This window comes from Onychomys torridus, chromosome 6, assembly GCF_903995425.1.
Source record: "Onychomys torridus chromosome 6, mOncTor1.1, whole genome shotgun sequence".
Classification (NCBI taxonomy): domain Eukaryota; kingdom Metazoa; phylum Chordata; class Mammalia; order Rodentia; family Cricetidae; genus Onychomys; species Onychomys torridus.
The window spans coordinates 114,897,142-114,913,708 of NC_050448.1; the positions used below are offsets into that span (position 1 = coordinate 114,897,142).

Consider the following 16,567-nt stretch of genomic DNA (forward strand, 5'->3'; position numbering starts at 1 on the left):
TTCCACCCAGTAAGTTTGTGGGACAACAGGAGTTTCATACCAAGTTTAGGTAAGTAGAAACTTAAATCAACAGGGGATCGTTGAAATTATCCTTCCAGGCTGGGGAGGTGGCCCAGCCAGGAAAGCTTGCTTTGCAAGTGTGAGGATCTGAATTCAAGCTCCAGAACCCTTGTGGAAACACCAGGCATGGTGGCCTGTGCTTACATTTCTAGCACTGGGAGCCAGAGACAGATTCATCCCTGAAGCTTGCTCTTCCATAGTATAGCCGACTTGTCAAGCCCTAGTCCAATAAAAGATCCTGTCTCAAAGAAAATGAATGTCATCTGAGGTTGTCTTCTGGCTTCCTATACATGCACCTGCATAGTCATGAACATGCATACACATATAAATATTATCTTTTAATTCTCACAAATATTGGTAGATTAAACAAAATGTAGTCCTGTGACACATAGTCCATGCTTCACAATGCAGTTCTTTCTGAGCATCCAGAGATCAATGAGATCAATATGACATCATAAGATGCTAAATGTGACAGAACTAGAGAGCTCATTTTAACTCCCAGCAAAGTATCTAACACAGCATTCTGTGGAACTGGATGGGGTACAAGACAAAGGCAAGTCAGTAAGTCAGTCCACTCATGCATCCTGATAAGAGAAAGGGCTCAAAGGCAGGTGCCTCTGACAGCTTCCCGGGAGTTCACACAATGTTGCATTTTGAGTGTACTGAAAACACTAGAACTGGGAGAAAATGAGCCAGAAATGCAGCAAGTGATCTCTGAGGGAAGTGGAGCAGAACAGTCCTGTTACTGATTCAGGCAGTTTTCTGCCTCAAGGCAGATGCCAGGAGGTGTGGCCCCATCCACATTGAAGCTGTCCCCAGGTTTGCATTCTCAAATAGGTCTGGCTCAGCTTTACATTTCATACTTTCATTTTTCTATTTTACATTTTTTTCCCAAAAAATCTTTTTATCAAAGAGCCTTTGTAGCTAACATCTTAATTTCAAATAATCCACCTCTCCTAAACTGAAGCTGCTCTTTTGGCTGTCTTCTACTGGCCCTCTGGACCATCATCTGCTTAGTCCTTCACATCGTTCAGGACATCACGAAATTTTACAGACAGATGAAGGAGGAGGATTGAAAGATGTGGAACTCTGCACCATTTTTGTCCATTTGTCATCAAGATTTCTGAAGGCCTTCATTAGAACCTATGAAAGGCAGAGTGGGAAAACGAATTACCTGAAGCCCCATTTCGAATTTTCCTTTTGATGGCCAAGTCAGAACCTTAAAGACAATCAGAGGCAGTGCTGCTTAGCAAACAGTCAGCTTTCTTCAGTGGAGAACATAATCAGATGGCTTTCCCACCTGTCATTAATGTAAACTTGTTTGTAAATGGTTAACATCTGAGTACTAGCCTGTGCCTCCAACCTTTACCACAATCGTATTTCCAAAACTGAATGAAAATGTCTATTCTAGACTGAAAATGTAGGCTTGTTACAAGGTTAATTGCTTGATAATGAATTACCACTGCACTTAGGAAAACTTGTCTGCTTATTTATTATTTTGGCTGCATTTTCTTGAGGGGTTTTGACATTTGCAATTCAAATACACTCCTAAGAAGTCTTCTGTGAAAGAATCATTCATCCCATGATAGTGGCTAATTTTGTTTCTAATTGGGGCTGTGAAGCATTAAAAGACAAAACTCTCAACCTTGTCCGAAATGTACTGGCTTGAAAGAAAGACAGCTGCTAGTAGAGTGCCAGTGTTCCCTGGTGGTGCATGTGGAGGAATAAGGCATTCTGACTTGTAGGGAATGGTTAGAAACTATGATGTCATGGTTTCTCTAATGCTCCCTAGCAATTTACCTGAATATGTATATACATATTATATAATATACTTTGTGTGATTTATATTTGGGTCAAGTTCTCAATACACAGTGATAATTATTCCAAATACAATTAAAAAATTAAGTGTTACATGTACCTGTAACATCTTAAATACTGGATAATTATAAACAGAACAACGTGTACGTGGTCCTGATTATAGAGTATGTTGTTTTGAGTGTAATTTTTATTACTAAAAAATGATGCTGCAGACCAGCCCCCAGCTTCCGTCCACCCCGGAACTCCCATCTGGAGCAGAGGAGGGTGCCTGAGTTATAGTCAGAGAGGCAATTGCACCTGGGTCCCACCGCTGGACACAGGCCACCCTGGGAGGACCTGACAACCTTGGCCCCAGTTTCCTGCCAATTGGCCAGCCGGCCCTGCGGGAAGGCTCCCCTTTTCAAAGACTTCAGGTAGACACTGCAGTCTACACACCCTGCCGCCACACCCATTTGCCCTAGACCCCAGCCACTTCCTGAGACTCAGAGACCAGCCCCCACCTTCTATCCTGCCCTGGAACTCCCATCTGGACCAGAGAGAGACCAGAGGAACTCCCATCTGGACAAGAGGAGCTCCCATCTGGACTAAATAAGGAGACCCCAGGGAGTTCCTGAGACTCAGAGTCCAGCCCCCCCCAGCTCCTATCCAGCCAGCACTCTTATCTGGACCAACACTCCCATCTGGCCCAGAGCTTCCATCTGGAACAGAGAGAGGCTCCCTAAATCTATCAACTCTCTGGACTAAGTACATTGATAAGACCAAGAACGAACACAAGAGGAGATGGGCAGACATCAAGGCAGAAGTACATACAACAAAATAAAGAGAAATACAGCATCACCAGAACCTAGCCCTTCTCCAACAGCTAGACCTAAACATCAAGGAATGGAAGAAGAAGAAGAAAACAACCTTATAAGTAACATCATGAAGAGGCTAGAGCCTTATATAGAAGAAATCAAAAATAAAGTAGAGGAACAGACAAACAAAAAATGGGAAAAACGCTATAAAAAACTAGAGGAAAGGACAATTAAAGCAGAAGAAAACAATAAGTCCCTGAAAGAAAATCATGAAAAAGCAAGGGAGACAATGCAAGACCTGAAGAAGGAAATAGAAGAAATGAAGAAGACACTAGCAGCAGGAATGTTGGAAATAGAAAATCTGAGTAAACAAACAGGAACTTCAGAGGCAAGTATACCCAACAGAATGCAAGAGATGGAAGAGAGGATCTCTGGTGTTGAAGATACGGTAGAAGAAATAGATTCATCAGTCAAAGAAAACACTAAAACCAACAAAGTCATGACCCAAGAGGTCCAAGAAATTTGGGACACCATGAAAAGACCAAATATACAAATAATAGGGAGAGAGGAAGGAGAAGAATACCAACTCAAAGGCACAGAAAATATATTTAACAAGATCATAGAAGAAAACTTTCCCAACTTAAAGAACGAAATGCCTATGAAGATACAAGAAGCCTATAGAACACCAAACAGACTAGATCCCCCAAAAAAAGTCTCCTCAACACATAATAATTAAACAACTAAATGTACAGAATAAAGAAAGAATATTAAGGGCAACAAAGGAAAAAGGCCAAGTGACTTATAAAGGCAAACCCATCAGAATAACACCCGATTTCTCAATGGAGACTTTGAAAGCCAGAAGGACCTAGACAGATATAATGCAGACACTAAGAGACCATGGATGCCAGCCTAGACTAATATACCCAGGAAAACCTTCAATCATCGTAGATGGAGTGAACAAGACCTCCCAAGACAAAACCAGATTTAAACAATACTTATCCACAAACCCAGCCATACAGAAAGCACTAGAAGGAAAATTCCAACCTAAGGAAGGCAGATACACCCATGAAAACACAACACAGGCAATAGATAACACCACAGCAATAAACCCCAAAGAAGAGAAGTAAACACACATTACCACCAAAAAATAAAAATAACAACAGGAACAAACAATCACTGGTCATTAATATCCCTTAATATCAATGGACTTAATTCACCTATAAAAAGACACAGACTAACAGAATGGATACAAAAATAGGACCCATCTTTCTGCTGAATACAAGAAACACACCTCAAATTCAAAGACAGACACCTCCTAAGAATAAAAGGCTGGGGAAAGACTTTCTAATCAAATGGTCTTAAGAAGCAAACTGGTGTAGCCATCCTAATATCCAGCAAAATAGATTTCAAACTAAAATCAATCAAAAGAGACGATGAAGGACATTACATAGTCATCACAGGAAAGATCCACCAAGGTGAAGTCTCAATTCTGAACATTTATGCCCCAAACACAAGGGCACCCATATATGTAAAACAAACATTACTAAAGCTTAAATCACATATAAAACCCCACACATTAATAGTGGGAGACTTCAACACCCCACTTTCACCTCTGGACAGATTGGCCAAATTGAAACTTAACAGAGACATAATGGACTTAACTGATGTTATGGCTCAAATGGACTTAATCAATATCTACAGAACATTCCACCCAAACAAAAAAGAATATACCTTCTTCTCAGCACCCCATGGAACCTTCTTTAAAATCAACCACATACTTGGCCACAAAGCAAATCTCAACAGATACAAAACAATTGGAATAACCTCCTGTGTTCTATCAGACCACCATGGTTTAAAGTTAGATTTCAACAACAGAAAAAACTACAGAAATCCTACAATCTCATGGAAACTGAATAATGCTCAACTGAATCACCAATGGCTTAAGGAAGAAATAAAGAAAGAAATTAAAGACTTCCTAGAGATCAATGAAAATGAATACACCACATACCCAAATTTATGGGATACTATGAAAGCAGTGCTAAGAGGGAAATTCATAGCACTGAATGCCCACATAAAGAAGCTGGAGAAATCTCACACTAGTGACTTGACAGCACACCTGAAAGCCCTTGAACAGGAAGAAGCAAAGTCTCCCAGGAGGAACAGACGCCAGGAAATTATCAAATTGAGAGCTGAAATCAATAAAATAGAAATAAAGAGAACAATACAAAGGATTAATGAAACAAAGAGTTGGTTCTTTGAGAAGATCAACAAGATAGACAAGCCCTTATCCAAACTAACCAACACAGAGAGAGAGCATCCAAATTAACAAAATCAGAAATGAAAAGGGGGACATACAACAGACAATGAGGAAATCCAGAGAATCATCAGGTCATGCTTCAAAAACCTCTACTCCACAAAACTGGAAAATCTAAAAGAAATGGATAATTTTCTGGATAGGTACCACATACCTAAGTTAAATCAAGACCAGATAAACCATTTAAATAGTCCAATAACCCCTAAAGAAATAGAATCAGTCATTAAAAGTCTCCCAATCAAAAAAAGCCCTGGACCTGATGGTTTCACTGCAGAATTCTACCAGATCTTCAAAGAAGACTTAATACCAATACTCTTTAAATTGTTCCACACAATAGAAGCAGGAGGAATATTACCAAACTCCTTCTATGAGGCTACAATTACCCTGATTCCTAAACCAAACAAAGATGCAACAAAGAAAGAGAACTACAGACCGATCTCCCTCATGAACATTGATGCAAAAATATTCAATAAAATTCTGGCAAACAGACTCCAAGAACACATCAAAACAATTATCCACCACGATCAAGTAAGCTTCATCCCAGGGATGCAAGGGTGGTTCAACATATGAAAGTCTGTCAATGTAATACACCATATAAACAAACTCAAGGGAAAAAACCACATGATCATCTCACTAGATGCAGAAAAGGCATTTGACAAAATCCAACACCCCTTCATGATAAAGGTCTTGGAGTGATCAGGAATACAGAGAACATACCTAAACATAATAAAGGCAATCTATAGCAAGCCAACAGCCAACATCAAATTAAAGGGAGAGAAATTCAAAGCAATACCACTAAAATCAGGAACAAGGCAAGGCTGTCCCCTCTCCCCCTACTCATTCAATATAGTACTTGAAGTTCTAGCCAGAGCTATAAGACAACATAAAGAGATTAAGGGGATACAAATTGGAAAGGAAGAAGTCAAGCTCTCCCTATTTTTAGATGACATGTTAGTATACATGAGTGACCCCAAAAATTCAACCAAGGAACTGATACAGCTAATAAAAACCTTCAGCAACATTGCAGGATACAAGATCAACTCAAAAAAATTAGTAGCCCTCCTATATACAGTAGACAAACAGGCTGAGAAGGAAATCAGAGATACATCACTCTTTACAATAGCCACAAATGATATAAAATACCTTGGGGTTACTCTAACTAAGCATGTGAAGGACCTATATGACAAGAACTTTAAGTCCCTGAAAAAAGAAATTGAAGAAGACGTCAGAAAATGGAAAGATTTCCCATGCTCATGGATAGGCAGGATTAACATAGTAAAAATAGCGATCTTACCAAAAGCAATCTACAGATTCAACGCAATCCCCATCAAATTACCAACACAATTCTTCACAGATCTGGAAAGAATAATACTAAACTTCATATGGAAAAACAAAAAACCCAGAATAGCCAAAAGAATCCTGTACAATAAAACAACCACTGGAGGCATCACAATCCCCGGCCTCAAGCTCTATTATAGAGCTACTGTAATAAAAACAGCTTGGTACTGGCATAAAAACCAACATGTGGATCAATGGAATCGAATTGAAGACCCTGACATTAACCCACACATCTATGAATATATAATTTTGACCAAGAAACCAAAAGTATACAATGGAAAAAAAAAAGCATCTTCAACAAATGGTGCTGGCATAACTGGATGTCAATGTGTAGAAGGCTTCAAATAGATCCATATCTGTCACCATGCACAAAACTTAAATCCAAGTGGATCAAAGACCTCAACATAAATCCAGCTACTCTGAACCTGATAGTAGAGAAAGTAGGAAGTAGTCTTGAATGCATTGGCACTGGAGAGCACTTTCTAAATATACCACCAGTAGCACAGACACTGAGAGAAACAATCAATCAATGGGACCTGTTGAAAGTGAGAAGCTTTTGTAGAGCAAAGGACATGGTCAACAAGACAAAGTGACAGCCTACAGAATGGGAAAAGGTCTTCACCAACCCCACATCTGACAGAGGGCTGATATCCAGAATATATAAAGAACTCAAGAAATTAGACATCAAAATGCCCAACAGTCCAATTAAGAAATGGGCTATAGAACTAAACAGAGAATTCTCCACAGAGGAAGTTCAAATGGCTGAAAGACATTTAAGGAATTGCTCAACATCCCTAATTATCCAGGAAATGCAAATATAAATGACTCTGAGATACCACCTTACATCTGTCAGAATGGCTAAGATCAAAAGCACAGAAGACAGCTTATGCTGGAGCGGATGTGGAGCAAGCGGAAATCTCCTCCACTGCTGGTGGGAATGCAAGCTTGTACAGCCACTTTGGAAATCAATATGGCACTTCCTTAGAAAACTGGGAATCCATCCCCCCCAAGACCCAGCTATAGCACTCTTGGGCATATACCCAAGGAATGCTCAATCATACCACAAGGGCATTTGCTCATGTATGTTTGTATCAGCTTTGTTTGTAATAGCCAGAACCTGGAAACAACCTAGATGCCCTTCAAATGAAGAATGGATAAAGAAAATATGGCACATATACACAATGGAGTAGTACTCAGCAGAGAAAAGCAATAACATCATGAGGTTTGCAGGCAAATGGATGGATCTAGAAAAAATCATCCTGAGTGAGGTAACCCAGACTCCGAAGGACACTCATAGGAGGATTCTAGATGTAAAACAAAGATGACTAGACTGCTACACAACTCCAGGAAGACTACCTAGAAAACGGGGCCCTAGGAAAGACCCAAGGATCACCCAATGACAGAGAAATGGATGAGATCTACATGAACAACCTGGACGACAGTGGGAGTAATGAAGGGCAAGATTGAGGGAAAGAAAGCTTAGGGGAACAGGAGATCCCAGCTGGATCAAGAACAGAAAGGGAGAACAAGGAATAACAGACCATGATAAATGAAGACCACATGAGAACAGGAATAGGCAGAGTGCTGGAGAGGTCCCCAAAAATCCACAATGATATATCCTCTATAGACTGCTGGCAATGGTCGAGAGAAAGCCTGATCTGACCTAGTCTGGTGATCAGATGGCCAAACACCCTAACAGTCATGCTGGAACTCCTGTCCAATAACTGATGGAAGTAGATACACAGATCTTCAGCCAGGCCCCAGGTGGAGCTCCAGGTGTCCAACTGTCGAGAAAGAGGAGGGACTGCAAGAGTGTGAATTGTTGAATTCAAGGTTGCAAAAAGCAGAGGGACAAATATCCAAATGAATGGAAGCACATGAATTATGAACCAAAGGCTGTGGTTCCCCTAGCTGAATCAGGCCCTCTGGATAAGTGAGACAATTGAATAGCTTGATCTGCTGGGGTCCAGTCTGTGGGACCTGGACCTGTCCTTGGTGCATGAGCTGGCTGTTTGAAACCTTGGGCTTACACAGGGACACTTTGCTCAGTCTGGAAGGAGGTGACAGGACCTGCCTGTACTGAATCCACCAGATTTAAATGAATCCCCAAGGGTGCCTTGATCCTGGAGGAGATGGGAATGGAGGGGAGGGGCTGGGGGGAAGTTAGGGGTGTGGGCGGGAGGGGGAGGACAGGGGAACCCATGGCTGATGTGTAAAATTTAAAACACATAATAATAAAGAAAAAAAATGATGTTGCAAGTCATGGGTGTCAAATCTGTAACTCAGATAGTATTAGAACTCCCCATTGCCAGACTAATAAAACACATTTTTGACAATAAGTAGTAAACTGTAAACAATAACACTCATTTGTTATTTAACAGCTAGTCCATTGCTAAGAATTGTGTTAATTGTGTATATTTGGTTTAAATTTTCCATTTTAAATAGTGCTATTTCGTTTTTGCAAATGAAGAGAGTGAGGCTGGGAGATGTTCTTTTCCCAAGCTTTAGTCAGGTGTGGCTCCCTGTGGCACTGAGAGTTACCTTGTGTCTAAAGGAATAACTAACTGCACCATTGACATGGAAGCTTTTTCTATCAGATGTGCTGAATTTAAACTTCAATGTGTACAGTATGTGGCCATACAATAAATAGTTTATCTTTGAGAAAGCATGTCTACTTTCTTATTATTATTTGTTGTGGCTAATCTCAGGTGTCAGCTTGTCTGTATTTGGACAAGATGAAAATGCTGAGCACTCCTGTGTGGGACTTTCACGGTCAGTTTATTTGAAGCAGAAAGACTCATGTAACCAGGAACAACACCTTCTGCTGGCTGAAAAGAACATGGGAGAACATAGAAGGAAACTTCACTTTTTGTGTCTTTGCCTTTACTCCTTCTGCCAAGTCCATCTAGCTACTATGGCTGCTGCATTCTTCATCAATACTGAAACCAGCTACCTCAGTCTTCCAGCATGGACTGAAGACTAGGAGCTCACCAAAAATCCTCCAGGCCTTTGGTGTTAGATAAATCTACTGCAGTGTCCAGTAATCATCTACTGGACTGGGGCACTCTCAGACTCTTGGCTTTGCCAGAGAGAGACAGTCAGTTTTGAACTACCTGGACAATATTGTGGAAGTCAATCTAATAAATTCCATGCATTATATTATATTATATTATATTATAGTATAGTATAGTATAGTATAGTATTGTATTGTATTATATTATATTATATTATATTATATTATATTATATTATATTATATTGTATAACTATGTGTTCTGTCAGTTCTATAAAGTTATCTCTTTAGAGAATTCTGGATAATATTGACTAACACTATTGTTTGAGATGGGTTTCTTACCGTCTTGGCTAGTGTAAAACTTACTATGTAGCTAAGGATAACTCTAAATTCACTACTCCAGTCTCTATCTCCCCTGTGCTAGGATTGCAGATGCATGTCACCACACACTATTAATTAATGATGAAGAAAAGTCCAGAACTTACCATATGCTAAGGAAGATCTCAGAGAAACACCTCCAGAAATATATATATAAAGTCTGATTACTTAATACTGACCTAAGCAGGGTTATTCCTCTGAATAATTTGTTTGAAGAGTAACTGACTAAACATTTATTTTATGTTTATACATAGCTGAACATGTTTTAGTGCTGTATGCTCCTTTTATAGAAAGCAAAGATAATTTTTAATACTAATAAAGTTTATTTTCCCCTTATATTTTTGTAGTTATTGAACTTTTAGAAATTTTTATCCTGTTTTTATTGTTGAGCTATATTTTCTTGTAATAAGATACCTGAAAAGCTTTCCTATTAGTTTTTTACTAGTATGTGTGGTATTTATAAACCCCTATGAGTACACACAAGCACATTTATTTTGTGTTTGCTTTACATCAATTACCACCATTATGACTACCACTACTAATTAGTCAATCAACTGTACTGATGAAAAAGTTTGGAGTGGTGTTGGACAGAGGAATGTCGAATCAGAGGAGATGATAGAGTTGATAGAGGATGCAGGGATGTGCCAAGAATGGAATCTGTTAATCTGTTGCTATTATTTAAAAATATTTTGCACAGAATACAAATATTACAGGCATCAATTTGATTATTTCACAAACCAAATTCAGTGATCTTTGTATCATAGTAATATAAGAGACATAGTGAAAATTTACTGTAATGGTGGGAGCATCTATTGAATCTTTCCTTCTCACTCTGGGACATTGGATTAACAAAAGACAAATGAAACTCAAGACTTGAGTGACGGCCAAGTGGTGGGGGCTTTTGGTAGCTTTCCTTTTGTCTCACATCCCTGACTCAGAGCAGAAGATGTTGGCAACTCAGAACACCTAGTTGATAGAATAAACTTTAACAAATGTAATATAATTAAGATCATTCTGAGTGTTCTCTAACCACTACAGAATCTGATTAGAAATCAGTTAGAGGGCAATGACAGAAAATCTTCCATGTGTGAGAACTAAGCAACAACTTCTAAACGTTCTCTGACTTAATTCATGACACTAAATGAAAATGTACTATGACATATAAAATTTACTTGTTACAGCTAAGGTAGTAAACCTAGGCAGTCAATAAGGAACTATAAGTCAATATTTAAAAATCCCGCCAAGCAGTGGTGGCGCACGCCTTTAATCCCAGCACTGGGGAGGCAGAGGCAGGTGGATCTCTGTGAGTTAGAGGCCAGCCTGGGCTACAGAGTGAGATCCAGGAAAGGTGCAAAGCTACACAGAGAAATCCCATCTCAAAAAAACCTAAATAAATAAATAAAATAAAAATAAAAATCCCCCAAAGGGAAATTTTGTATCAGGATGATATTACTGGAGAGCTCTATGGATGTATAATAGAAAACAAGAAAGGAAGGGACAATTGACTATTTATTTTATAAAGCTGTCATTTATCTACTATAAAACTAGGTAATGACATTAATTTTCAAAGAAAAAAAGAAAGGGAAAAAACTATAGGCGTATATTCATCATAAAAGTAGATGCAAAATCACTAAAAATATTTTCACACAAAATTCAACAATGCGTAAAGATAATTAGATTCCATGACTAAGCAATGTTTACTCCAGAAATTTAACAATTGTCCAATATAAAATAGAAAACAATAATCAATGTTATCTCCCAATTATGCATCCTAGTAGAAAAATCATTATGATTGTGCCAGTTTGCCATAGATTGATAAACAAAACTCAGTATCCACTCCTGATAAAAACTTTTGAAGGCAATTTGTCATGCAAATACAAAAACAAGCAACTGCCCAAACAAAGCTCCCTGCAACTAGTCTTACACTTAATATTGGAAGTGGGAATGATTTCTTCTATTAGCACATCAAAAGAAATTTTATATAGCATAAGAAATAAAACAATAAAGATTGGAAGGGAGAAATATAAGTCAGTATTTTAGGATGACATTATCAACAGAGAAAATGCCAAAGGAGCCTACAACACTGTCCTGGAAATATAATAAGTGAGTTCAGTAAAGTTATAAAAATTCAGAGAAGTTACTTGTGTCTCCACATCCCCTAGTAAGTTATTAGAATTAATATACTATCATCTATGCTCACTGATAACAAGATAACATTGAAAATCACACAAAAGCCATGGATGTGGCACACATCTTTAATCTCAGCACTCTATGGGTAGAGGCAAGTGGATCTTTGTGAGTTCAGGGCCACCCTAGTCTACATATCAATTCTAAATTAGCCTCAGCTACAGAGTGAGATCTTATCTCAAAGAAAAAGCCTCTTCAAACACCCACACTCATGTGCACATGCATTTTCTCTCACATAATACACATAATTTAAAAAACAAAAGTAAAACAATAAATCAAACAAAATTTTCAGCAAGGTTCTATTTATAGAAAATCACAAGATTGTTTAAAAATTTAATATAGACAAGGTAAATAGAATAACACAATGTTGTAAAAGACAGAAATAGTCCTGTACAAGTCTGACAATAATATTATCACATAATAACATAATACATATTTGTTTAATCTTTTCTCCTGGGTTTTGTCATAAAGCTTGTAAATCTGTTGGAGTTTTATGAATTATAAGAATACCATTTATTCCAGAAAGTCTATAAAAAAGAAAAAACACACAGAAGTAGCTCTCTTGCAGAGAGGAAAGACAGAGCAGCAGTGAAGGGTAAGGTTTTCAGCTCTCAGCTATTGCTCTGACCTCTTGGCTTTTAACTCTGCAACTGGCTCTGTGTTTCTTATTTAACAAGACGGTTACATCTACAAGAAAGAGCATATTTCAAAATCCAATATCTTTCATGATAACACCCAAAGACAGATAGGAACATAAATGATATATGGAAATACAATAATGGCAGTTTAAAATAATTTCATAGTCAACATCAACATAGAGAGAAACTCAAATAATTTCCCTAAAATCTGCAACAAGACAAAGTATTTATTCTCTCTGTATCTATTCAATATTGACAATTGAAGTCTTAAATAATCCAAAAGACAATTGACAGTAAAAGAGACACAAACTGGAAAGGAAGAATAAAGACTCTTTATTTGTAGAAGATAATATATTAAACATAAGTTAGGTAAACAATTCAACAGGGAATTTCCTGTAGCTAATAAACACTTTAAGCATTTTAGCTTGACCAAAATGTAAGGCAGTGAAAACTCTGGTTAGGATTATTGTATGAGAGAAGAACCTATTTTCAGTAATAAAATAATAAAAAAATATCAGTAGTCTTTCTACGTACAAATGAGAGACAGACTAGGAAAGAAATCAGAGAAATACACCTTTCATGATAGCCTCAAACAATATAAAATATCTTGGGGGTAACTCTAACAAAGAAAGTGAAATACTTGTATCATAAAAAACTTTAAGCCTTTGAGGAAGAAACTGAAGAAGATATCAGAAAATGGAAAGATATCCCATGCTTGTGGGTCAATGACATTAACATATAAAACTGGCCTTTCTACAAAAAGCAACCTTCAGATTCAAAGCAATCTGCTTCATTCCAACACAATTCATTCCATATCTTTTAAAGACTAGTCCCAGCTTCCTATGGAAATACAAGAATTAGAGAGCTAAAACATACCTGCTCTAGGTCTCACCATTCCTGATTTCAAATTGTACTTCAAAGATATGGTAATAAAAGAGCATGTTATTGGCATGAATTGAATGAAAGACTCAGAGGCCTGTGCTGCCACCTAGCACCATGGTGACCTCTGGACCCTGACTACTGATGAAGATTGGGCTAGGTACCAATCTATGAATATAACAAAATTTCATTAGGTTTCCTTTCATTGACGTGTGTGTGTGTGTGTGTGTGTGTGTGTGTGTGTGTGTGTGTGTGTGTGAAGACACTGAACAAACTTCCTCAGCTGAACAGAGCTGGATGGACTAAAATGGCTTTCTTTAAACAGAAACACTACTGGAATCCACAAGCTGATTTTAAAAGTTTTATTCATTTTGTATTGGGGGGTTAAGTACTGTCTGCAGAGATGTTTGTGCCCACAGAGACAAGAGGAGGACTGTACAAGGATCCTCTACAAGAGCAACAATTGCTTTTGCCAACTGAGTCATCTCTCCATTCCCACACACTGAGGTATGAGAAAAACGTCTTCATTCCCTTCCCCTTATCTTGTAATCAAATATTCAGGTTTGTTTTTTCCTTTCTGAGTCCTTGACCATATGTTCTGCTCTGTCCAATGCAGACAGCTTTCTCCAAGGAAACCCTGTTGTAATGTGCTTGGGGCCAGCAACTAATATGAGTTCCAGTTTACAACTCAGACAAAAATCAAACCAGTACAGCAACAGGGAAGAGGCTGGGTAGATTGTACCAAACTCCAGACCTTCCCCTCCCCCAGCTTTCCATTCAACTCAATTACACCTATATTAAAGCCTCATCTACCATCTGTTTTTCCCCAGATTCACTGTAAGTGCTACATAGGTCCCATAGTCTACCCAGGTGTCATTGATACAGCACTGGCTGCTGCTTCTGGGAGACACATGTAGGTCACAGCTGACCAGGTACTAGGGTCGGTTTAGGCGTTTGAGGGGGGCTCCTGGAAAGGGCAGCGAGCAGAAGCCAGGGAATGGTATGCTTCAGCTACCAAGTGGGGACATGACCCCACCATTGTCTTCCAGCCTGAGGTCTCAGAGACCTCAGAAGCATGAGATGTAATGAAATCCAGTGCCTGGGTTTTCAGCTGCCCTGCTCTATGGAGGTCAGCCAAGAAGAGAGTATGGGCAGCGTTCTCCACAGAGAGGTCCCTGCAGAGAGCTTCCTCACACATGACCTTCAAACGCTCCAGGCCATACTTGTCAGCAGCTGCCAGCATAGCATCTGCCATGCTGTGGAGGTCTGGTGCCTTCCCAGTGTAAATGAAGCCCACCATTACCTTGAAGACTTGTGGCTCCAGGTCAGGGATCTCAACACGGTTCTTTGTGTTCTCCTCCATGTCATGTTCAAACATGGCTCTGAAAACTGGAGATCGAGCTGCTAAGATGGCCTTGTGAGCCTGGAATTCCTGGCCAGCTACCACCAGGCAGCAGTCTGTGAATTGGGAATTCTCCCACAGCTCTCCTAGCTCATCTGCCAATGTGCATCTGGGAACATAAATTCCTGGCTTTCTGTTCTGGTCAGAGGTACTCAAAGATTCATGGACCATGCTCACCTTGCAGAGGAGGGTGAGCTTGTCATCTGGGAGAAGCCAAGGTGCAAAGGCCAAAAGGAAGTTTTGAAGGATGAACTTTTTAAATCCCAGTTCAACACCTGGCATGAACATAGAGACTAGAGGTTTGCACTCACCGTGGGTTGTCTCTCCTTCGGTGCTTATGATAAAGAACTGGAACTTTGCCCAAACAGGACTCTTTGGACAGCTGAGCAATACTAGGTAAACTGAGAGGTAACCTTTGCTTTCTTCATCAACCCCATTAGGATGTACTCTCAAACACCATTTGTCATTGGCTCCTATTGAGAATGTTGGGCTTCTAATGTGTTCCCGAATTTCCTCCTGAAATAAATGGAAGTTGCTGATGGTCCACCTGTAGAAAAAGTTCTGGACCCTGATTTGGGGGTCATTCCATCTCTGGGCTGTCTGGTCCCCTGACATTTCTCCTGGAGGTAGTAGTTTGAAGGTTAAACTGGAACCAAAATGAAGAACTGGAAATTGTTTTCTCTTCACTCTGTGGGATACATTAATAAACATGGTTTAGATTTTTAGTTTCTATTTCTCATCTGTTCCCACTTCTATGAGGGTGGAGACTTGGATCTCTGAAATTTTCTATCCAGATTTCAATTCTAGTTTCAGAGAAGACAATGTAGGCGACTAGGGACTCTTACATCACTCCATTTTTTCTAGATTGAATCTTAGGTCAGTAGGTACCAGTTTTCATAATTATAGACAACTTTTGGAAATTTGGAACATTTTGTACACTCATATAAAAAATGTTATACTAGAGTTCTGCAGAGTGACAAGAACATATGTAATTAATCTTTATGAGCAAAGGGGATTCATTAGAATGAGTTAGGGCTGTAGTCCTGCTATTCTCACACTGGCTAGCTGTGAAGGGAAAGACCAAGATTCCAGTACTTACTCAGTCCAGGAGGATGGACAAGTCACTGGGTCTTCAGTAGATGCTGGAATTCCGAAGAAAAAATCTCTAATGCCAGGGAATGAATGGACTTGCTGTAAGGTGAGGGCAAGTAAAAAGAGCAAGAGCTTCCTGCTTCCATGTCCTTTTATATGTTTCCAGCAGAGGGTGTGGCCCAATTTAGGGTGTGTCTTCTAGCCTCAAGATCTGGATTAAAGGTGTGTGTCTTCAGGCCCTGAGATCCGGATTAAATGCTTGTGTCTTTTTACTTCCAAAGTCTGTCTGTATTTGAAGTGTATCTACCTACTTCCACTTAAGCAAAACATTTCTCACAAATTTGCCCTCCATATTAGGATTTTAGTTAATTCCATGTCTAGTTAGGTTGAGAATCAAGAATAACCAAAAGTGTATTTTGCTTTCTGTGGTTCATCTTCTGTAAAGTAAGGATTTGTGTCCATTCCACAGAGCTGTTATCTACTATTCTAGGGGTTTTACTCTAATTTCTGCCACCAACATGATCCAGGAGAGGTGTTTTCCTTACCTTGTCATGGATCTCAGGGTTCACAACATGGAGGTCAAGGGGTAAGAATTCAAGAAGCCGAGCCAGGCAGCAACTCTGAAAGTGACAGTCTTCTATCATCCAGACTCACA

At 39.2% G+C, this 16,567-nt stretch overlaps 1 protein-coding gene across 1 annotated transcript; it reads right to left on the reverse strand.

The window, feature by feature from the left end:
- Window positions 1–14,364: 14,364 nt before the first annotated feature.
- Window positions 14,365–15,435, reverse strand: LOC118586266 (speckle-type POZ protein-like). Its single transcript, XM_036191388.1, has one exon. It carries the CDS (start codon window positions 15,433–15,435, stop codon window positions 14,365–14,367), a length of 1,071 nt encoding a protein of 356 aa, XP_036047281.1.
- Between the last annotated feature and the right edge of the window lie 1,132 nt (window positions 15,436–16,567).